This window comes from Panthera leo, chromosome F3 (assembly GCF_018350215.1).
Source record: "Panthera leo isolate Ple1 chromosome F3, P.leo_Ple1_pat1.1, whole genome shotgun sequence".
Taxonomy (NCBI): Eukaryota; Metazoa; Chordata; class Mammalia; order Carnivora; family Felidae; genus Panthera; species Panthera leo.
In genome coordinates this window covers 64446065-64468814 of record NC_056696.1, presented here as the reverse complement: position 1 = coordinate 64468814, position 22750 = coordinate 64446065, and the positions used below count along the sequence as shown (strand labels likewise).

The 22750-nt window shown below is 52.0% G+C and overlaps 2 protein-coding genes across 2 annotated transcripts in view; one reads left to right on the top strand and one right to left on the bottom strand.

Annotated features, from left to right (window-relative positions):
• COPA (COPI coat complex subunit alpha) overlaps positions 1 to 7860 on the bottom strand; it is a 45335-nt gene extending 37475 nt beyond the window's left edge. The window contains exons 1-3 of the mRNA XM_042924715.1: positions 7737 to 7860; positions 4189 to 4302; positions 3930 to 4003 (exon numbers count right to left, since the gene is read on the bottom strand). Of these exons, the coding sequence (XP_042780649.1) occupies positions 3930 to 4003; positions 4189 to 4302; positions 7737 to 7776 (228 nt within the window). The 5' untranslated portion in view covers positions 7777 to 7860. The remainder of the gene's footprint in view (positions 1 to 3929; positions 4004 to 4188; positions 4303 to 7736) is intronic.
• A 98-nt stretch (positions 7861 to 7958) lies between these two features.
• NCSTN (nicastrin) lies at positions 7959 to 22439 on the top strand. Its single transcript, XM_042925324.1, has 17 exons — positions 7959 to 8086; positions 9340 to 9444; positions 13058 to 13181; positions 13686 to 13807; positions 14231 to 14376; positions 15074 to 15224; positions 15491 to 15600; positions 15859 to 16011; positions 16696 to 16800; positions 16984 to 17061; positions 17771 to 17943; positions 19262 to 19364; positions 19499 to 19594; positions 19897 to 19984; positions 20244 to 20398; positions 20631 to 20843; positions 21670 to 22439. Exons 1-17 carry the CDS (start codon positions 8002 to 8004, stop codon positions 21790 to 21792), a joined length of 2130 nt encoding a protein of 709 aa, XP_042781258.1. The 5' UTR covers positions 7959 to 8001; the 3' UTR covers positions 21793 to 22439.
• The last annotated feature ends 311 nt before the right edge of the window (positions 22440 to 22750 follow it).

The window sequence follows — 22750 nt, the reverse complement described above, 5'->3', positions numbered from 1 at the left end:
TTAGTTTGAATACTGACCCCCTAGTGTGTTACCCACTATCTTAGCTGAGGATTAAAAAAGCAGGACAGATACGATGACTCTAAAGGAAACATTAATGTAACATACAGCATCACCTCCTCCTAGACTGCTACCTCGCTGGCAAATGATACACATACCTTCACGGTCTGTACTTGTCTATCACACAGACTTTAACTCATCACTATGGAAAATACTACCTTGCTCAATTAGGGTGAACTAAGCAGAAAAACACGATATTCAGATACAAAGTTGAGCCAACTACCAAAGTACCAGGCATCAAGGAACGTAACTGAGAAAGACAGAAATGTGAGCATAGACTCCCATCCAGAAAACCTTCCAAAAAGTTCAAAAATAAGAGGTGAGTTGCCTTTTAAAAAAAAAAAAAAATTTTTTAACACCTAATATTTTTTTTATAATCTATCCCCAAGCCACCTAGTTACTATTCTTTACTAAAAATTTTTAAAATTCTCTTTTGTAAGTTACAAAAGGTAATACCATTTCCTGAAACAAATTCGGATAACCTGAAAGTATGATTGTCCAAACATGAATGCAAGCTCCCTAAAGGTGGGGTCCTTGTCCATCATGCTCGGCACTAACCCCCTAGCACCTAACACAGAGGTTAACACTAGTAGGTGCTCAACAGGTATGTGCAGAAGTGAGAAAAGGTAAACACCACCAAAGGTGAAAGTACTGGAATGCTTTTCCAGTGAATTACCTATAAACAAAATACACATACACAGTGCAGTTTGAGTGTCACACAAAAATTAGATCATAATAAAATGCCAGTTGGTAAGTAACTTTTCCGCCTTTTACAGAGTTCAGTGTTTATATTAAACGTCCACACTTCCAGGGGCGCCTGGGGGGCTCAGTCAGTTGGGCATCCAACTTCAGCTCAGGTCATGATCTCACGGTTCATAAATTCAAGCCCCACATCAGGCTGTCTGCCATCAGCAGAGCCCCCTTCAGATCCTGTCTCCCGCTCTCTCTCCACCTCCCACACTTGCATGCAAGCGCATATGTGTGCATGCAAAATAAACAAACATTTTTCTCCCTAAAATAAACATTTTTCAAAATCTTACTAAAATTAATTAATTAATAAAACAAACTCGCACACTTACAGGGGTACCTGGGTGACTCAGTCAGCTAAGCGACTGACTCTTGATCTAGGCTCAGGTCACGATCTCGCGGTTTCATGAATTTGAGCCCTACCTTGGGTTCTCCACGGACAGCGCGGAGCCTGCTTGGGATTCTCTGTCTCTCCCTCTCTGCCCCTCCACTGGCACACTCGTGCACTCTCTCTTTCAAAATAGATAAAACTTTAAAAAAAAATAAAAACACCAACTTCCACACTTCCAACTTTGCACTGTCCTGACTCCTTCACAGACTGCTACCGAACTCCAAAACTGTGAATCCATAAAGGCCTGTACGGTTTTGAGAAGCTGGCCACTTACGGCTTCCTGTGAGAACACTGCACACCCACCAGCTAACCAATGCCCTCATTTTAACAGCTTTATTGAAATATAATTCAAAGCCCATGTAACTTAGCCACTAAAAGTACAGAATTCGACGGTTTCTAGTACGTTCAGAGCTGTGCGACCATCACCAGTTTTAGAGCGTTCCCTCACCCCCACCCCCCAAACACTGTACCCATAGCTCTCACTCCCCACTCGCTTCCAACCCCTCCAACCTCAGACAGCCACTAATCTACTTTCTGTCTCTACTGATTTGCCTATCAGGACATTTCATTTACATGGAAAATAATCCTTTTCTAAAACATGTGAATGATTTGGGGAAAAAAATCTCTTATCTTACATGTCACTCAGTCTTTTCTTTCCTAAGCAAATTACAAACACCTGAGTTAACCATTCTTGAGCGTCAATGGCCATCAGAAGAAACGACAAATACTTTACTACAATTATTACAATGAAGTGACATTCCTAGAAGCTTCTGAGGTCTATCAGGTGGTTGAGCTTCCACTGGCTGCCCTCAGGATGCGGTGCTAAAAACCTAAAAAAAAACAGTGCCTCTTTTCTCTGCAGGCAGTCATCACTTGTCATGCCTAAGTTCTGCTGTATAATCTTAAGCTAGCCTCCGAAAAAGACTTTATTCAGTTCCTGGTTTGACTGGATGTACACGCTTAATGAAAACAACATGTGGAAGTAAAGAAAGAAAAATTTTGATTATTTTTTTTAAAGGTTCAAAGCCTCCCACTCCAGTTTTGTCTTTATCAGTCAAGCTTCTTCAAAGAATTGCGTCTATTCTGTTTCCTTCCTTCATATTAAGGCGCTAGGATCACGAATGTCTTCCTAATGAAGCAATCCAAAGGTTACTCGGTCCTTACCTCTTTCTGACCACTTTCTCCTCCTACCCAAAATTCCCTCCTTCCTGGGCATCCAACAGGCTTCTGCTTCTTCCCTCTGGTTCATCTCCAACCTCTAAAATCATTCTTCCCTATATGAACTCTACTTCCTCTATCGTAAATGACACCCTGTCTTCTCGTTCCACATCATCCCGGGGTGACACCCTCTACTGCTCTGTTTTGGCTCCCTTCCTCGTGATGACAATTCCCAAATATGTCCCCGGTGCAGACACATCTCCGCAGACCGTCCCTGAGGTGCTTCAAACTCATCAGTGTCAAGACGGTGTTCGTTAGCCATCTGCTATGGACTGAATGTTTGCGTCCTCCCCCAAATTCATACACTGAAATCCTAACGCCCAAGGCAAAGGCATTACGAGGCGGGGCCTCTGAGGGGCGCTTAGGTCACAAGGGTGGAGGCCTCCCAAACGGTAAGGTAATGTCCTCGTAAGAGACTCCACAGAGATCCCCGTCTCCTTCCACCACGCGAAGACACAGAGAGAGGTCAGCTGTCTGCAACCTAGAAGGAGGTCCTCACCAGAAGCCGACTGGGCGGTCACCCTAATCCTGGACTTCCAGCCTCTGAAGCTGAGAAGTTTCTGTTGTTAATAAGCCGCCCAGGCTGTGGCGTTTTGTCACCGCAGCCTCGACACACTAAGACACCGGCCTCCCCCAGCACTCCAGAGAACCGCACCGCCTCCTGTTTTCCCTTTCCTAGTGGATGGCGCCCCGCACACCCAGTGACCCGAGCTAGAGGCCGGAGACAAATACAGTCAGCTCATTAGTCTCCCCTAACCGCCCCTCCGGCAGACTCACAGACTCCCTTCCCTAAGCTCTCACATCCAACTCTTTGTCTCCATCTGCGTGTACCGTCCGAGGCCAGGCCCTGCTCACCTGCCGCTCGGGCTTATACGACAGTCTCCTAACCGGCACTTCTGCCTCCAGGCTTGCCCGCTTCATCCAGTCCTTTCTCTAGACTACTGCTCAGGTAAAGTTTAAAAAAAAAAAAAAAAGAAAAGAAATGTGGATCCGATGTCACTCTTCTATTTTAACCCCTTAAATGGCTCCTTCCTATCTGTGTGAGGACACCCAAACTTCTGAGCACTGCAAACAGGTACTGCATGATCTGGCCCCTCTGATCTTCGGGCCCTTCTCTCACCTTCTCTCCAGAGCTTATTCACACACAACTAATTACAGCTTCTCAAACGTATCCACCTGTGCCATGCCTTTTTGTCTTTGTACCTGGACTGTCCTCTATTTCACTTCGGTTCTCTCCCTATTGTATCACTCACCAAACTGCATGTACTATTATTTCGAGTATACATGTATCTCCTCCGTTAGAATAAAAGCTCCTTGAGAACAGAGATCGTTTCTTGTTTTTTTAATTCCCCCAAAATAAAAGTGTCTGGTACACAGTAAGTATTCAATAAACGTTTCCTGGTAACATCAAAAGCCTGAGCTCTGTATGAATGAGAGGTCCTGTTTTTAGTCCCTTCTACGCGTGCCACACCCGACAGCCTGTCCTTTACTCCCAGTCATGACAGACCCTCTGTACCTTAATCTTATAGTCGTCTCCTCCAGAGACAAACAGCGGCTGCTGCTTATGGAAGTCGATGCCTCGTACTGGACCTGGCGAAGGAAGCAGGCGACACGTGTTAGAGAGCTGTATTTGCTCATCTCTAAAGTGATCCTTATTCAGGAATTTTTGGTTCCGGCCCTTCCGTATTCTTTAATCCTAAAGAAAGTTTACACTACTCCAGAAGACAATAAATACTTAGATCTCTTTAATTCCCTCCTAGAAAGTGTCATCTCACCATCATGTTCATCAAACTTGTCAATAAGGGTACACATCCGATAGTCCCATAACTGGATGACCCCATTGTGTAAACTGGTCAGGATCCAAGGTCTTTTGGGGTGAAAACTGAGCCCTAGAGGGGAAGAAAAGAAAAAAACAAGGAATGATCCAGTTAGCTAAGTATGCCCCACAATGCCACCCCCTGTCAATTCAGGTAAGAAAAACGAACACCTAGGTTAATCCTAGGTTCAGACGCTCCTTCGTCGAATGCCAGACGTTATGAATTGTATGCTATTAGGGGCTAGATTTTGTTATATTCCTTTAAATATTGTTGGGCTTTGTTTTAGGATGCTGTGAGGTTGCCTGTTTTATTATTTTTTTAGTTTTTTTTTAACATTTACTTATTTTTGAAACAGAGACAGAGCACGAACGGGGGAGGGTCAGAGAGAGAGAGGGAGACACAGAATCTGAAACAGGCTCCAGGCTCTGAGCTGTCAGCACAGAGCTCGACGTGGGGCTCGAACTCACAGACTGCGAGATCATGACCTGAGCTGAAGTCAGACGCCCAACCGACTGAGCCACCCAGGCGCCCCATGAGGTTGCCTGTTTTAAAGTTCGCTTTTAGTTTTGCTAGTATGGGTCGACAACAGCCTTTAGTCTAGATCTAATTTGGCACCCCTATGAAGGCGATACCACCTGAGGTCTCTAGACGATGCCCTGCAGTATTAGGAGGCCTTTCCATTCCAGCCGATAGGAACACAAAACTATTCCCAGCTCTAAGTGAGCTCCAGGGGTTCTATCCCAGGCTTGGGGTCATTTCCACACATGCATATGCAGATTAGAAATCAGACAAAGGCTTGACAGGATCCCCTGCAGAACTCCAGTGTTCTGGGCAGCTCCCTCTCTGGTGTTCTGTCCGGCAAATTCTAGCAGTTTGGGCTGCCCTGAACTCTAAACTATGTTTCCACAGTGAGACCACAGGGCTCTTCCCCCTTCCCTATCCTGCAGCCTGGGAACTCTCCAGGTAGTAAGCTAAAAAACACTCACAGGACTCACCTTGTTTATTTCCCTTCTCTCAAGAATCACTCTCCTGCACCGCCTGTTATCCAGTGTCTGAAAACTTTTGATTCACACATTTTGTTCTGTTGTGCAGCTGTTTTAAGGTGAGAAAGTAAATCTCTCTGTTACTCCTTGGAGTAATAGACTGGAAATGGAAGTCCACAGAAGTAACAACTGCTAACAGTTTGGAGTGTATCCTTTCAGACTTCTAACACAGACGGCATCATTTTATCAAAATGGAAATATGTTATGCAAACTTCTCACTTAGCTATGCATCGTGGATCTTATTAAATACACACAAACCTAACCTTTCTTTTTAACAACAGTATAACAACAGCAAAACACAGATGTACCACATTTAAAAATTATTCTAGTGATGAGCATTTAAGTTTTTCCCCCTAACTTTCACCTACTAGAAAATAGGCCCTAAAGAAAATACTTCTATGCGTAATCTAGCTTATTTGCATTATTACTGCTTAAGACTAAAGACCTGGAAGTAGGATTGCCAGAAATAGGTATGTGCATTTAACATTTTTATAGACACTACCTTATTTCAAAAAGACCATCAATATACAGTCTCCTTGGATTTCTGAAGGTAACAATTTTGCACACACTGGCTGTTATTGGTTATTTGTTGTTTTGTTTGTTTTACTAATCCAAATTCAAAAGGTTATTTACCTTTTTTTTTTTTTTTAACATTTCTTTCACTGTTAGTGGAGAATATTTCCATTTTTTTACCGAACACTCACGTTTTTTCTTCTGAATTCTGTTTTTCCCTATTACGTTGTTCATTTTTTTCCATGATGTACAGTAATACTCGTTAAGAGATATTAACTCTCAAATATTCTGACATCTCTTTTCCTCACTTTTCTTTTGCCCATTGAGAAATCAAGAGCAGAAGAGAAAATTCAAGGATTAGGGAGACCACTTCAGCCATCCATAAATTCTTGCTGGCATGCTTCGCTATCAAGACTCCCATGAGACTTAGAAACTGCTCAGAATCAGGGCACCTGGGTGGCTTAGGCGGTTAAGCTTCTGACTCTTGGCTTCAGCTCAGGTCACGATCTCACAGCTCATGGGATCAAGCCCCGCATCAGGCTCCACACTAACAGCCTGCTGGGAATTCTCTCTCTCTCCCTCTCTCTCTGCCCCTCCCCCAGCTGTGCACGTGCTCGTTTGCTCTCTCTCTCTCAAAAAAAAAAAGGGGGGGTGCACCTGGGTGGCTCAGTTGGTTGAGCGTCCGTCAGCGGCTCAGGTCATGATCTCACGGTTCGTGGGTTCCAGCCCTGTGTCGGGCTTCGAGCTGGCAGCGCAGAGCCTGCTTGCGATTCTCTGTCTCCCTTTCTCTCTGTCCCTCCCCCGTTTGCATGTGTGCACTCTCTCTCTCTCTCAAAAATAAACATTAAAAAAATTAAGAAAAAAAAAACTGCTCAGAATCTATTCTTACATAACAATGGCCTCCAGTTTTTGAGCTACGGAGTATACAGCAGGCACTGTAATAAATGTAGTCATATGCTATCTCATTCTAATTCTCTCTGTAGGAGAATGTTAATTATTCACATTGTACGGATGAGGAACCATATTAAGAAACCTTAATAAGTTGCCCGAGGTCATACAGCTCGTTAGGGAAATGTTTCAGGATTCCAAAGTAAGGCTAGGTGATTCCAAACACCAAGTTCCCAAGCCAACCTGCTCTGCTCTTCTTACTAAATATTCAAATCATATACACATATAGGTACGTATGCATACATATGCACGTACATTTATACACATGTGAAATCTCAAGAGACCTTACTTCTCTGCCTTTCCCATTCTAACACTCCAAAAGACTACTACGGCTGTTTCAGTCTTTCGCCCTCCACCCCCATCCACTGATAGTCATGCTTTGGAGTTGCCCCATTTAGGAAATAGGAATGAAGATACCCCGTTAAAATTTGAACTTCAGATCAACAGCGAACGACACTGGAAATTATTTCGTTCTCTGAAATCCAAATGTGACTTGGCGTCCTGTATTTTATCGGACAACCTTATCAAGCTCAGACTTTACTGGGGTTACAGGTCTCAATGTCCTGTCTCCAGGTAGGAAACAACGCCCAATGGAGGCGCTGGATGTCGATACGGTGCCGCCAAAGCCTCCCTAAGAGAGAGGCAGCCAGTGCTCATTTCCGAAAACGTTAGACGTGGATGCGAACGGCACAGGTCGAGACTCGATCCCCAGGTCCACTCCCTACAACCCGGTCCTCAAAAGGCCGACAGGGACCCAAAGAATCAAAGTCGGGAGCACCGGCCCCCGCAGAAGACGGGAGGGAAGCAAGGGAACGGTGCGGGAGCCGCCGCAGGTCAATCACATCCCGAGGGCATTCCAGAAGAGAGGGCTGCAGAACGGCCGCCAGGCCGCCCTCCCTCCTCCTGCCCGTGCGGTGGGCCCGACTCGGCCTCGGTCACTCCCCGAGACAGCACCGCCCCCGACACCCGGTCCTCGAGCTCCCCCTCGTCTTCTCCATTTACCTTTGACCCGCGCGCTCTTGGTCTCGAATTTGGTCAGCATCCTCGAGACCTGCGGCTCCGAGCTGCCGACCCGAGCCCCGCCACTCCCTGCTGCCCTTCGCCTCCCTCCACGTCAGCGCCGCTCCGCCGCGGCTCCCGGAAGCTCCGCGGGCACGAACTTCCGGTCCCGGGAGCTCCGGACCACAGAGACGGCACCAGCGTTGGCCTAGAGAGGCCACTGCCGGGCTGGAGGGGAGGGGAGGCTTCCGCTCAGCCGAGAGGCAAGATGGCCACGGCCGGGGGCGGCTCTGTGGCCGACCCGGGCAGTCGGAGTCTTCTTCGCCTTCTGTCTTTCTGCGTCCTGCTGGCAGGTGAGGCCTCCCCCCCGCGCGTGAGCTCCGGTGTGTTAGGAGAGCCGTCGGGACCGGCCGGGTCGCCAGCGCCGCCGTCCCCCCTTCTGGCCCCTCTGCTCCTCTGTGCCCCCACCCTGTAAATCCTTTCTCTTTCGTTCCCACGACAGAAGTCCCCCCCCCCCATTTCTTTGCCTGGATTTGATTTGAGGGCCCCTTCTACCCCGCGGCACGTCGTGTCGCCCCATTTCCTCCTCCGGGCCTCTTCCCGGACTTCCAGCCTGACTGTCCGCCTGCCTCGTTTTCCCCACGGCCGGAGCCACCCCACCCCCTGTCGGAAAGGACAGGTGTCAGTTCAGCCTCTTCCCAGTGCGTTTAGTCGGAGACAAGAGCGGCCTCGTTCTGTGGGTGCAGGGCGGTGGTCAAGCCCTAAAATGCGAACGTGCCTGTATGTAACTATGACCATACCTCCCCTCAAGTTCATATTATCTTTAAAGATTCCCCAGAGGGGAAATTATAGTCGCTCCACACTGTAGCCACACACAAGCGACCTGTGGATGTTAGATTAATTGACAGATCTGTGGCATAAGGTTTCTCCCAATTCTGTTCAGATTCCTGGAAAAATGTCTCAAAGATGTGTTATCGTAATCTATATTCTTAGACTGGCACCCTTTCATTAACGAGGGTGCAAGGTACATGCACATGCAAGGTAGAAAGCAGAATTATGCTCACCCATGCAACCGGAAACCGGGACATCTGAGGTTACGTGCCTTTTCCCTTAGGAAATGAAGTTTTCTTTCTTTTAGCTTTAATATCAGCTGTTCTGATTGGAATTTGTAATAACTTTCTGGGGCACATAGCTGGGCGCATTCATCTGATCCAGTAATGTGTCCAGAAAGTGAGAAGGATGGACATTAATCCCACTTTAGAAAGTATGATGTACTCAGGGGCGCCTGGGTGGCTCAGTCGGTTAAGGGTCCAACTTCGGCTCAGGTCATGATCTCGCAGTTTGTGGGTTCGAGCCCCGTGTCGAGCTCTATGCTGACAGCTCAGAGCCTGGAGCCTGCTTCAGATTCTGTGTCTCCTTCTCTCTCTGTTCCTCCCCTGCTCACATTCTGTCTCTCTCTCTCTCTCTCTCTCAATCTCTCTCTCAAAAATAAATAAAGATTAAAAAAAATTTTTAGAAAGTATGATGTACCCAAGCCATACGGTGAGCTAAGGACTTGATAGTGCCAATGCCTCTCTTCTTCTAACACTTTTTGTCTTCTGAGCAGGTTTGTGCAGGGGAAACTCAGTGGAGAGGAAGATCTACATCTCCTTAAATAAAACAGCTCCTTGTGTCCGTCTGCTCAACGCCACTCATCAGATTGGCTGCCAATGTGAGTTGAGGCTGGGATTTGTGTTGTGGCCAGTGATATTTCTTTTTTTTTTTTTAACGTTTATTTATTTTTGAGAGACAGAGAGAGACAGAGCATGAGCATGGGAGGGGCAGACAGAGAGGGAGACATAGAATCTGAAGCAGGCTCCAGGCTCTGAGCCATCAGCACAGAGCCCGATGCAGGGCTCGAACTCACGAGCCGTGAGATGATGACCTGAGCCAAAGTCGGATACTTGACTGACTGAGACACCTAGGCACCCCTGTGGCCAATGATGTTTCAATCTGTGCCTTAGATCTCAAGATCCAAGTCCTGCTTGGGAGTCTCAGCACACAAATTAGGCTGTGTGGGTAGGAGGTGACAGAGAGCCATTTGTCAAACCAGGCAAGATAATTAATAGGAGCTAATGCTTAGTAAGTGCTGCTTACTTGAGCCTCGTGCGTGTGCATCTCATTGAACCATCACAACAGCCCCATGAAGTAGATTCTCTTATTGTCCCCATTTTACAAATGACAAAATGGAGACTGCAAGAAGTTGAGTAACTTTCCCAAGATCATCAGGCTATTAAGTGGTGAGGCTAGGAATTGAGCCCCATGGTTCAGGTTCTAAGTCAGGACACTTAGCATCCACTAGTTAAAGTAGAAAACTGTACTGTTTTCTAAGGAGAAAGGAGTCTCATAGTCTATGAGTCCGTCGTCACCTGAACCATCTTTTTGGAACCAAAGTGGACTTCTTTAAGGCAGTAGTCTATTTGAAGGGAAGGCATTGAGAAAGCCAGATAGTTGCAGGAGGAATTAGTGAAGCATTTGGATTCGTCTCTGTGCTTTGTAAATGTGTCCCAAAACAGGGTGCCATGACAGTATGGTTATAAAACTATGGAAGTAGAAAGAGCAGAGATGTGAAGCCCGAACCCCAGTTCCTCTGCTACATAGCCTCCCTTCTTCATATTTTGTTCTGTGAATAATTGCTCTGTCGGAATGTAGTTCTGCGGTAAGCAGGAAACTTAGAGTCAGATCATGGCTTCTTCGTCACCATATCGGTCACCTCTGAATTTCAGTAAACGCCTATAAAAATGGTTAGAACATACCTGCACAAAGCTGAAAGTCAGACTATCTCCTACATTGATTGATGATGCTGAGTCAGTACTACGGTCTCAGGAGTCCTGCGTGATTGCCTGAAACCTTCTAGTTTGGTAGGCGGACACAGACGCTGCGAAGTGAAGGACCTGATTAATGTGGCAGTTAACTCGTTTCCTGCCCGACCTTCCCTGAGCCGCCCTCTGTGTTCACCGTGCCGTGTCCCTGCTGGAGGTGGGTTAACTGGTTCCGAACAGTTCCAAGTAAAGTTTTCGGACTCCGCTCTTCAACTGGGTCTGTGCGTAGAAGGGAGCCAGGTCCAAGTGTGGGCTGAGATCAGACTGCTGGTCTTGCTGGAGCTCCACTCTTCGTGCCAAAAGGCTAGGACCCTGTCTTCCTGGAGGTGTGCTCTTAAGATGCCCTCTGTGGGACTGAGTCAGTCGGCTTCGTGTTCTGAGAGCAGCCCCGTGGGAAGCAAAGCAGTAGCCTCTAGGAGTGAGCCAAGTGCCAGCACAGAAAGGAGAGGGGAGGGGCTGGACTCTGGCCACTTCCTCATTAAGAGCTCGTCGCCTTTTCGGCTTATTTCTGAGTCTTGCTTCGTATTTGTCCGTCCCGAGCAAGCTACACCCTCTTTAATTAGGCTTGCTAGCATGGTAAACGTAAGGAGAGAAAGATTTGGTTTGGTTTTCTGATTATACTGCTCTGTTTCTATGGGCTCATTTGATTTTACTTTATTTTATTTTAAAGATCTTATTTTTAAGCAATCTCCACACCCAATGTGGGGCTCAGACCTACAACACAGAGATTAAGAGTCACGTGCTCTACCGGCTGAGCCACCCAGGCACCCCTGTTGGCCCCTTTTAAAGTGTTCAAAGAGGGTTATCTGTTGGTTCCTTTCCTTTCCTTCCTTTTTAAACCTCTCTCCATGGTATGAGATGAACAAGGGTGAAAAAGTTTCTCTTCATGGAAGGCCCAGAAAAAGTAAGCAAGTTACTCTGGACTATACAGTCACCAGTCGGACTCCAGATTAGAATCCAGGTGTTTTATTCCAGCGTCCTGGCTTATCTTTTCCCTGTCCTCCTTGGAGCTGAAGTTATATATATTTTGTTTGTCAGAACAGCTTTTCCTTTTTCCGGGTTTTTCATGCCAAGGACTGTTGCCTTTTGTCAGACTTAGAACTGCCGGTGGTAGCTAAGTCTTTATTACGGTTATTCCAGGTCCTGATATTCCTCTAAAGTTTATCGTTATCACCATCCACACGAACTTATTGGGTACTTACCACGTGGAAGACATAGTTGAATGTTGGGGACTTGGGTCCATGTCTCGATTTTGCCAAATCCCACGGAAGAAAACTTCTACCTGGCCGGCAGTCTGGAAGTGCTTAAGGTCTTTGTCTTGTGCACATTATAAATGTTTCAGTGCCTTGATCTAGAGCTGTAGTTTTCACAACTGGCTAGGTATAGTAAAGAATCATGTGGCAAGTTTTGAAAGTACACGTACCTGGGCCTCACCTTCAGAGACTTTAATTTAGTAGGTCTGAGATAAGGCCCAAGCGTCTGTATTTTTTAAAACTCCACAGTGATTCAACTGGGGTCGAGAACTATTGCTCTAAAACAATATGTGACTTTTCATACGTGATAGGAATTTTCACTGGCGAGAAGGCTCGTGGGGAGATGGTAGGATGTCTCCACGTGGATCACTAGGGACGCGACAGGCACTGCTGCATAGAATTCAAGGCATTCTCGACGATGGCTTACCCATCCTTCACCGCAGCGCTGCCCGATCTTTGTCATTCGTGAGATACAGAAAATAGTATTTGTATGGCATCCTGGCATATATGGAGACGTATGGTATTTGTAGGGCATCTTCGGGTACCGGGTCAGCCTGCTCCTGGCTGGGAGTGGCCAGCCTAGGGTCTCTGGAGACCCTCGGTCCCCAGAAATGAGGGGGGTCAATATCAGCTCGTCCCTAACCCATCAAGACCCATCAGTTGGGAAGCTCTGTTCTAGAGATCTCAAAGTTCTTGAGTAACCCTGCCTAAAACAGGCTAAAAGCAAGTAAAGTCATTCCCAAATAGGGCAAAGGAACGGAGACCCAGGAATTGTCCTCAGGTCAAGGGAGTCTGCACATATGTCTTCACACAGGAAGATTCAGTGCTAGAACTCTGAGCCAGAGATCTAAAGCCTGCCATTTCCTGGAGAAAATACAGGTTTGAAAACCATGCTGTCTCCTCTTCTGGAAATGTGTACATGTGGCTAAATGAGGTTGAGGGAAGAGGGTGAGAGAATGATCGTACGACCTTTCTGAGATTCAGCGAATGAGTAGACTTCTCGGGCTGTCTCGTCCTCCAGTCACTGCTGGTCGCCTTCAGGTGGAGCTGGGGCAGTCAGCTCTTCAGCTCAAGCCCAAGTCTGGAGGTGGCTGCGTTAACCCAGTGTCCGGTGCCATGTTTGGGAGATAAGTGATCTGCAGAATCAGTGAGGCAGAGGCAGAGTCGTCAACTGCGGGAGCTTTAATTTGAGCCCATTCTGTCCTGGCAGCTTCCGTTAGCGGGGACACAGGGATCCTCCACGTGGTGGAGAAAGAAAGGGACCTGCAGTGGGTGCTGACTGACGGCCCCAACCCCCCGTATGTGGTTCTGCTGGAGGGCGAGCTCTTCACCAGGTAAGAACTGCGTGTGCCTTCAGGGAAGCCACAGCCGGGAAGATCTGGGGGGCCATCCCCACACTTGTGTATAAAGGTTCGTTTGGCTGCCCTGGTCCGATCGGGGCAGGGGGCGAGAGTGAGTCTCGGAAGAAAACCTGCCCCATCAGAGGAGTCGTCTGGGTGACCTTACAAATAGGATCCAGTGAGTAAAGACCCCAGGCAGGAGGGAGGGCCCATAGGGGCACTCAGGGACAGGGTAGATGAGATGAAGCCGAAGCTCAGGTCGGGTCATAGTCCTCACTTGGGAGTTAGAGACAGAAAAGAGGCAAGAAACGAGTTAACAGTTGGGGTGGGGGGGTTTTCACTTCTTTAGGAGTAGAGTCAACACACCGCATGTGTTCAACAAGGAGTCAGAGGTTTGGATTCCGTTAGTTTCCCATTTGTTTCCATCCCTGGGGGCAAGATACTGGGCCAGGGGTAACCTTCCCAGTCTTCCTCCATGGCACTCCCTCCCTGTCCCAGGAATCTGATGGAGAAGCTGAAGGGGACAACCAGCCGGATTGCTGGCCTTGCGGTGTCCTTGGCCAAACCCAGGCCTGCGTCGGGCTCCTCTCCTAGTGTGCAGTGTCCCAATGATGGGTTTGGTAAGAGCCCCGGAGGATCAGGGGACCTCCTGTCACGCAGAGCTCACTGGTGCTTCAGTCTCGTGTCTTTGGAGGGTCGGAGGGATGCGTCCGTCTGTGTGTAGCGTGAACAGCTGACTCCCAAACAGAAGACAGTGTTTCTTTGTCTTTGCCATTCATCGCTTCCTCTGCTGCTTCCCCTTCGTCCACTTCCCTCCATCCTCCTTTTCTGTCATAGGCCCCGATCCCTAACCAGCCAGCCCAGGGCGCCCTGATACCAGTGTCTGTTTCCCTGTAGGTGGTGACAGGTCGATGCTTGCTTCCTTGAGTCCCCCTTTCCTTTGGAGCTCTTGGTCCCAGCCCTACGATATCCTAGCCTTCCTCCCTCACTCAGGCCCCGAATGCTTAGTGTCCCAACAGCCGGTCCCCCGTCCTCCCCTTCAGGCATTTACTCCAACTCGTATGGGCCAGAATTTGCTCACTGCAGAGAAATCCCGTGGAACCCCCTAGGCGACGGCTTGGCTTATGAAGACTTTAGCTTCCCCATCTTCCTTCTTGAAGATGAAAATGAAACCAAGGTCATCAAGCAGGTAACGGCTGCCAGCTCCTAGCAAAGAGAAATCTCGTAGGCGCTCCGCCCGCCTGGAGGGCTCGTCCACCAGGGCACCTCTGCATGGTAGATGCTCCAAGAAAAGCCAATATGTTTATTTTTCTCGCCTGTCCCTTCCCATTTCTCTCCTGCCTCTTCTTCCAGCATTGATGGCTATTAGGCTGGAAGAGAACATAAACTCTACTTGATCTGAAATACGCTGTGCCTGGTTAGGAACCCCGAGTGTGGGAAAAAGGTCATCAGACTGGGAGCTGCGAGAGATTCAGCTCAGAGGCTTCTGAATGTTCTGAATTACAATAATCTTTAATTCTGGCCTCGCTTCTTTGTTTTGACCTGTAGAGCGGTTAGATTTGTTCCAAAGTTACATGGTGAGTTGATGTCCAAGCTGTCTTGAATCTGATTTTTGATATTTGGTTCAGCACAGTTGGCAGCTAATCACGTTGGGAACTTGGGCCAGGCTGTTTGGGATGGGGACACTCCGTCCGCCCCAACTCAGTCATTGAGTCTGTGCCCCTTCGCATCTCTTGGTGAGGTTTTCTCTCGGACCTTACACATCCTGGCTTTGTACTATAGCTCAGGGACTGACGAGCGAGCGTCGGGGTAGGGCCGGGCCCTCCTGGGAAGCAGGGGAGGGATTCTACGCGAGCTGCCTCAGCGGGGCCCGTCTCCCCTCCTAGTGCTATCGCGATCACAACCTGAGCCCCAACGGCTCAGCGCCCACCTTCCCGCTGTGCGCCATGCAGCTCTTCTCCCACATGCATGCTGTCATCAGCACTGTCACCTGTATGCGGCGCAGCTCCATCCAGAGCACCTTCAGCATCAACCCAGGTAGGACAGACCCGAGGCCCGGCGGGTGTGCTGGGGACCTGGGAAGGGGGGAGCTCAGGCAGGGAGCACGGGGCGAGAGAGGCGGGAACAATTCCCAACAGTTGAGGCCACTTGTCCCTGCAGCGGACAGGGCAGAGAAACCAACCTAAAGCAGTGGAGGCAGGAAATGATTGACAGGGTCCACGGGGCAGCAGTCAGAGGCGTCTCCAGGCCTTCTCTGTGGCTTCTCCCTAACTTCTGTCGCTCTCTCGCTCTGTCCTGCTCAGAAATCGTCTGTGACCCCCTGTCCGACTACAACGTGTGGAGCATGCTTAAGCCTATAAATATATCCGGGGCATTAGAGCCTGATGACAGGGTTGTGGTCGCTGCCACCCGGGTGAGTGCGGGTCCCTGGTCAGGGTGGACAGGGCTGGCGCCAAAAGGGCTGGGGGGCCTCTTGCGGGCGTATCACGTTTCAGAGTCGCTGTGCTGGGGAGCCTCCAGGGAAGAGGGGTCTGGGCCGTGGGGCCCCCTCATATGGCCATTGTCCCAGGACACACACATTCCCTTGGCTGGAATAGGAGAGGGAGCCTGGGGCCCGGTCCTAATTGCCATTTTCAAAGCCTACCTCCCCTGCCTTTTCCACTGTACCCAGCTGGACAGTCGTTCCTTTTTCTGGAACGTGGCCCCAGGGGCTGAAAGTGCCGTCGCCTCCTTCGTCACCCAGCTGGCTGCCGCTGAAGCTTTGCAGAAGGCACCTGATGTGCTGACCCTTCCCCGCAATGTCATGTTTGTCTTCTTCCAAGGGGTAGGGGCTCTTCTGCTGGGGTAGGCGGGGAGGGGCAGGACAGCAGGGAGGGTAAATGTGAGAGTGGCTATCGTTTGGGGACGATCCGGGCGCTTGACCTGAGTCGTCATTCAGCAAAGAGCTTCTGGAGATGTCTCCACGTGTCTCCCCCCAGAGTCACACATCTTAGGAAGCTTTCACACCCTGGCCTGGGATTGGAATCGGTGTGCTGCCCGCCCCCTCGCGCCCCGTTGATGCGATCTCTGGGAGGCAGCCTTTTGCTTTTATTCTCTGGACTCTTTCACTGCCACTTCCACCCAAGAGCCCTGAGGCTCCTGCCCCCTCCCCCCACTGCCCCCGCAGCCTGGCCTTGGAATAAGGGGAGGGCAGCCGCGGCTGCGTCGGCGGAGGGGAGGGAGAGGCAGGAAGCAGGCACATAACAGCTGATGTTCGCCTCGGGCCTTTACCGAGGCTGCTCTCCCCGTTTCTGGGCTCGAGAAGTCCTGTGATGCACACACGTGAGGAAAAGTCACAGCTGGGAGGCCGGGCAGGGAGGCGGGTGAGGTCACGTGACTGCGTAAGCCGGCCAGCACTTGCGGTGACATGAGACCGTAGCCTTCGTGCCTTGAGCCCTGGTGATCTGGCCTCTGGAGACTGAGCCTGCCCCGACCCTTGGGAATCTCTGTTCCTTGTCTTCGCCGTCAGGAGACCTTTGACTACATCGGCAGCTCCAGGATGGTGTACGACATGGAGAAGGGCAAGTTTCCTGTGCAGTTAGAGAACATTGACTCGTTCGTGGAGCTGGGACAGGTGTGCTGCATGTGCCCTCCTCCCCCTCCCCCTCCCCCTCCCCCTCCCGCCTCCTCCTCCGCTGTTCGTTGTCCTCCTTGCCACTGCCTCTTCCCTGACTTTTCTCTGACCTTCCTCCTTCCTCTGGTCTCGGGGCACGGGCCCCCGCGGGCAGCCAAGTGTTGTTTCTTCATCCTCCCCCAGGTGGCCTTAAGGAATTCTCTAGAGCTCTGGATGCACACAGACCCCATGTCCCAGAAAAATGAGTCTGTACACAATCAGGTAATCTGAGCATCTTTCCGCCTCACTCTGTTTCAACGGCTCAGAATGTGGGCACCCCTCACCCGGGCCTGACCCCCGCCACCCCCCAGGGCCTGTGAGACAGGACCTCAGGCGGGGTACCAGCTCAAGGATGAACAGCGTGGCTGTTCCGGCTCCGCAGGAAGCGCCGTGAGCGCAGCTCGTGGCCCCGGTTCCCTGGGGTGGGCGGTTCCCCGCCTCCGTGCCCCGCAGAGGGCCCGGGAGTGACCGGCCCCTCCCTCTCTGCTGCCCAGCTGTCCGGGCTGCCCTGCTCGCTTCCTGGCTGTGTCGGACCCTCTACCCAAACCGTCCTCCAGGCTCCTCACTACTTGTTCAAGACCCTCCCTCCTCTCAGCGTCCAGCTTTGGGCCTGTTTCTCTCATGGGGTTCCTGCCACTCCAGTGTCCGCGCCCTCCCCGCCCTGGGCTCCTGGGTGGCCCTTGGTGTCGTTTGGCGTTGTTACTTGTTCCTCCAGTTCGGCCAGAGTAGGAAATTAGGCGTCTAGTGAGGATGACACAGCTGGAGTTGCAGGACATTCAGAGCCTGGATCCTGAAAGGCTTGAGGAGTTGGGGTGCAGGAGGGCCGGGGGCAGCACCACGAGCTGGGGACGTGGCGGGAGCGTCGTGGGCCTAGAAGATGCGTCCGGCTTCCCTGTCCGCAGCCTCCCCTGAGCTACCCCTCCCCCCCCAGGTGGAGGCCCTCCTGAGCACCCTGGAGAAGAGCGGGGCCGGCGTGCCTGCTGTGGTCCTCCGGAGGCCGAACCAGTCCCAGCCCCTCCCGCCGTCTTCTCTGCAGAGGTTTCTTCGGGCTCGGAACATCTCTGGTGTCGTCCTTGCCGACCACTCTGCTGTCTTCCATAACCAGTAAGAGCCACCGAGCCCACACCCTCTTCCTTCTCCCAGAGAATCTGTCCTGTGGTCTGGGGTCCAGAGGGGGGAGTGTCTCCTGTGTCAGGAAAGATCACCACTCTCCCGTCTCCCCTCTCCCCACAGCACCCCTCCAAATCTCAGGTCAATTTGTGTTCTTTGCTCAGTGACCTGTTCGCACCTAAGCCGGTCGCCTTGTGTGACTTGATGTCATCTTAGAACACGGGCCCCCTCAGCCTTTCCGGAAGTGCTTGGTCCGCCTCCCCCAGCTCTCCCGAGGCCTGGGTCCTTGGGGCTGCCAGCAGAGGGCAGCATCCCCAACAGGAGCGCCCTGAGGACAGCGAGCTGGCCGGGTCTGGGGCCTGCCCAAGGGTGCCGAGCGGGACGCAGGCAACACTCACACTCTGAAATGTAACGTGTTCTTGCCTTTGGGGTAAAAGCGTCCCCTGTGCTGAGGGGACTCCAGAGATACGGGGTGAGGCTCTGTTAGTCACCTCTCTCCTGGTCCTGGGCACCCCAAAGAGCCCCTAACGTAAGCCCTGGGCTCATGGGACTTCTTACTCGGGCCAGATTGCTAGGTTCCCAGCTTCCCTCCCCTCTTCCATGAGGCCAAATGGGTTTCTGAGTAACACTGCTGATGCTCTGGCCCTCCGACCCCAGCCAAGGAGCACCTTCTTGCTTATTTAGGGCTGGGACACTTCCAGCACCTGAGGTCAGCCGACCCCGGCATCGCTTCGGGGTGAAGGGATAGTCCTCATTTGCACACATTTGGCCTTGATTCTATGTGGGGCCGTCATCTGTTGGTGCTGAAGGCTGGGAGCTCTCCTCTAAGCTTCTCTTCTAAGCTCTGCCTTCACGGGGCTCCCCAGGGAGCATACGGTGCTTGGACCCAGGGCAGTGTCGTGTGTCTGGGAAAGACCCGTTCATCCCCCTCGGCCCCCAGGCACCCTCAATGTTCACGTTCATTGGAACCGTCATCCAACCTCTGGTGATGTGGGGCGTGCTCCCCAAAAGTCCTCTCAGCCGTCTCCAGCCCAAACTCTGGGGAAGTGTCTCTTCTGTTTGAAGACCTCCCAGGAAGGGAGTCTCCTGCCTTCTGATCTCATCTGCCTCTTCTACCTTGTCTCTCCGGAAGGTCCTTGTATTTCACTGCTCTGCCTCTCCACACCCTCTTCAGTATGGGACCCTCATTTTCTGTTCCTTCCCCCGGATGATGAAAAGACACGCCAGGCTCCTACATGAAGGGCCTGTGAGGGAGGACCGGGGCAGGGCCCTGGCTGAGTGTGGCCGAGGCTCATGCCCGCTCTCCCGGCAGCTATTACCAGAGCATTTACGACACAGCGGAGAACATTAACGTGAGCTACCCCGAGTGGCAGAGCCCCGAAGAGGACCTCAACTTTGTGACGGACACTGCCAAGGTAGCACTCGCCCGGGTTGGCCGGGAGCGTGGGGAACACAGCGAAGATGGTTAGAACGTCTTCTAGGTGGTTAGACCATCTTGTAGAGGGTAGAAGAGGTGGGCCGTTCAGCCCCCCCTTCCCGCCTGCCACAGGCCCTGGCGGATGTGGCCACGGTGCTGGGACGTGCCCTGTACCAGCTGGCAGGAGGAACCAACTTCAGTGACACCATTCAGGCCGATCCCCAAACGGTAAGGGCAAGCGGGGCCCGCCTCCTCTCCGGCTCTGCGCACGCGGCAGGCCGTCCCGTCTGCACTGCACTTAACCCCTTCTCCCAAACCTGGGAGTCCAGCATGCCAGCGCGTGCCAGCGAGGCTTCCCGCTGCGCCAGGGCGCTCCCGGTGGGCCTCCGGCATCCTTGTGAGCCAGCCTCTGCGTCCCCAGCCCCAGAGTCCCTGGCCGACCCGGCTCCCGCCCTGCGACAGGGTCTCCACTGAGAGCTCTGCTTGGCTCTGGGTCACGGGCTTGTTGACTCTCACTGTCCCAATCCTAGGTCACTCGCCTGCTCTATGGGTTCCTGGTCAGGGCCAACAACTCCTGGTTCCAGTCCATCCTCCGGCAGGACCTGAGGTCCTACTTGGGTAAGCACGCGCTGGGGGAATGGCACCCTTAGCCGAGGCAAGAGATGGAAAAAGTCATCAGCTTGGTTTAATCTCTGCTGTTTTTTTTTCCTTCTCCTTTCCTTTCCTTCTCCCCTGTTTTCCTTTCTTTCCCCTGATACATGTGGGATCCGTTCCCTTCTCTTCTCTGGCTCCCGTCAACCTCGGGCTCTTCCTTCCCCTCCCACCCGCACCCACCTTCCACCCTCCAAACCCTCCCTTCCCTGTGCTCTCCACTCAGGTGATGGGCCTCTTCAGCATTACATCGCCGTCTCCAGCCCCACCAACACCACCTACGTGGTACAGTATGCCTTGGCGAATCTGACTGGCCAGGTGGTCGACCTCCCCCGAGAGCAGTGCCAGGATCCAAGTAAAGTCCCCAGTGAAAACAAGGATGTGAGTGGGAGTGGGAGTGGGTGTCGAAGGTGCCCCGAGGGCCCCGTGCCCCCGGGGGAAGTTGGACAGCGTCCTAGGCCCAGTTGGACCCAAGGAGTTGGGATGCAAAGGCGGAGGGATGCGGCCCCTTGAACTTGAGTGTTGGAGGGCAGGAGCCTGGGCAGAAGCACGGCGTGGCCGGGGTGAGAGAGGATCGCCTCAGCCCCGCCCTGTGGCCGGTCTTCCGTTGCAGCTGTATGAGTACGCGTGGGTTCAGGGCCCTCTGAACTCCAACGAGACGGACCGGCTGCCCCGCTGTGTGCGTTCCACGGCGCGACTGGCCAGGGCCCTGTCCCCTGCCTTTGAACTGAGGCAGTGGGGCTCTACTGAATACTCCACATGGACTGAGAGCCGCTGGAAAGACATCCGGGCCCGCATATTTCTGGTAGCCAGCAGAGAGCTGGAGGTGAGCCGGGAGGGGCATGCCAGAGACCGCCCTGCCCTCTTTCTGTTGCCTCTTACCTCTTAACTGCTGCCATCTCCCATTTGCCACAAAAACCTACTGCCGCTCTGTCCCCTGTCCGCCGGCACGCCCCATCGCGAAGTCTGTCTTCACCGACAGAGTGAGTGTGTGTTCACGCCGGAGGTGGGCTCCCGCCAGGAGGAGGGCCCCCCGGAGGAGCTCCTCACCCTGCAGCGTCCCCACAGCTCCCCTCCCAGCTGGGATTTCCAGCTGCTGGCACTAGGGTGTGCACGGGCGCCACGGTTTATTGAGTCCCCATCACCAGCATGTCAGAGTTGCCACCGGAGAGTTGCCACCAAAGTCATGGATCTTAACTTCAAGACGCTGAAAATCTAGGGGCTCCGGGGTGGCTCAGTAGGTTAAACGTCTGACTCTTGGTCTCAGCTCAGGTCATGATCCCACAATCCTGTGAGTTCGAGCCCCGTGTTGGGCTCTGTGCTGACAGCATGGAGCCTGCTTGGGATTCTCTCTCTCTCTCCTTCCCTCTCTCTCTCTCTCTCCCTCTCTCTCTCTCTCAAGTAAATTTTTTTAAAAAAAGATACTTAAAATCTTAGTAATACAAAGTGGAGGAAGAACAGGGATACTCCTCTTTTCGAACGGAGCCACTCCGTCTTCCAGTCGGGAAGACCTTGTCTGTGATTGCTCAGCACTCGGTGCCTGGAGCCAGCTCTGGGATCCCGAGGTCCTGGCTCCCAGCCCCAAGCGGTGATCCAGAACCACGCTGGGCTCTGACAGCGTCTCTCTCCCTCCCTGCACACGCCTCCCGCAGTTCATCACCCTGATGGTGGGCTTCGGCATCCTCGTCTTCTCTCTCGTCGTCACCTACTGCATCAACGCCAAGGCCGACGTCCTTTTCATCACCCCTCGGGAGCCAGGAGCCGTGTCTTACTGAGAGGAGCCCAACTCCTGCCCGCTCTACCGTTCACATCCTAGGCCACTTGTCCCACGGGGACATAGGCCACTAGCGTGTCACTGGAACCTCTCTGGGCCTGCTTAGACTGGAATTAACATGAACAAGTAGAACTGCCCCAAAGAGAGAGAAACAAGTTCCCTCTCCTCTCCAGCTCCCCCTACCTGTCTCCCCTTCCTCACCCCTGCCCGATTCCGGGAGGGCAAATAGAAGCTTCTCGCTCCTGTTTGACTCCTAACTGCCCGCCCTAATTTACCCTTCTTCGGGGTCCCTCTTCCCTTCTCATCCTGCCCTAGACCGCCCCCTACTCCCCACCCCACCCGAGTCCCAGCTTTCCCGACCAGGAAGGACACAAAGGCTGAATGCCAGGAACAAACCACAAGGAAGCCCCGAGGTGCAGGCCAGGCGATCTGTCTCCCTCCTGCTGTCCTGTCTCCAGACCCGTAGACGGCACCTCGGGGAGGGTGTGCTGCCGGGTCACCTCCAGCCCTCAGTGCTAGCTGTGGTTTTATTAAGCTGTAATACCTATTTTTGTTGTTTTCTTTTTCCGTGTGTGTGCGTGCGTGTGTGTGTGTGTGTGTGTGTAAATATATAAATAGCAAGTTTCATTAAAAGACTATCCCTCATGACCTGTATGTGTCATTCTTGCGTGCCCTCCTGCTCGGTGACCTCAGACTGGAAGTCATGAAATTGTTACCACGTGCTCCCTCCGGGTCTCCAGAGGCCCAAGGAGTGCGGCTCTGTCAGAGACAGTGGAAGCCCTCAAAGCGGGGCTCCCATGGAGCCTTGGAACCCCGGCTTCCCCCTCGTAAGAACCGCGTTAGCATCGTTGACCCTCCCACTTTCCATTCGACAGACGTTTCTTTGTTCACTCTGAGACACTGGCTGGGCTGCAGAAATTTAGGGGACGCAGCCCCAACCCTGAGTGGCTGGCAGTTGG

Excerpts from the sequence above, each read along its gene's own strand:
- NCSTN (XM_042925324.1), top strand. The coding sequence starts at position 8,002 with ATGGCCACGGCCGGGGGCGGCTCTGTGGCCGACCCGGGCAGTCGGAGT. Across the intron at positions 13,182-13,685 it reads GAGGGCGAGCTCTTCACCAG|GAATCTGATGGAGAAGCTGA; the intron begins GTAAGAACTGCG and ends TCCCTGTCCCAG. Across the intron at positions 17,944-19,261 it reads TCTGCTGTCTTCCATAACCA|CTATTACCAGAGCATTTACG; the intron begins GTAAGAGCCACC and ends CTCTCCCGGCAG.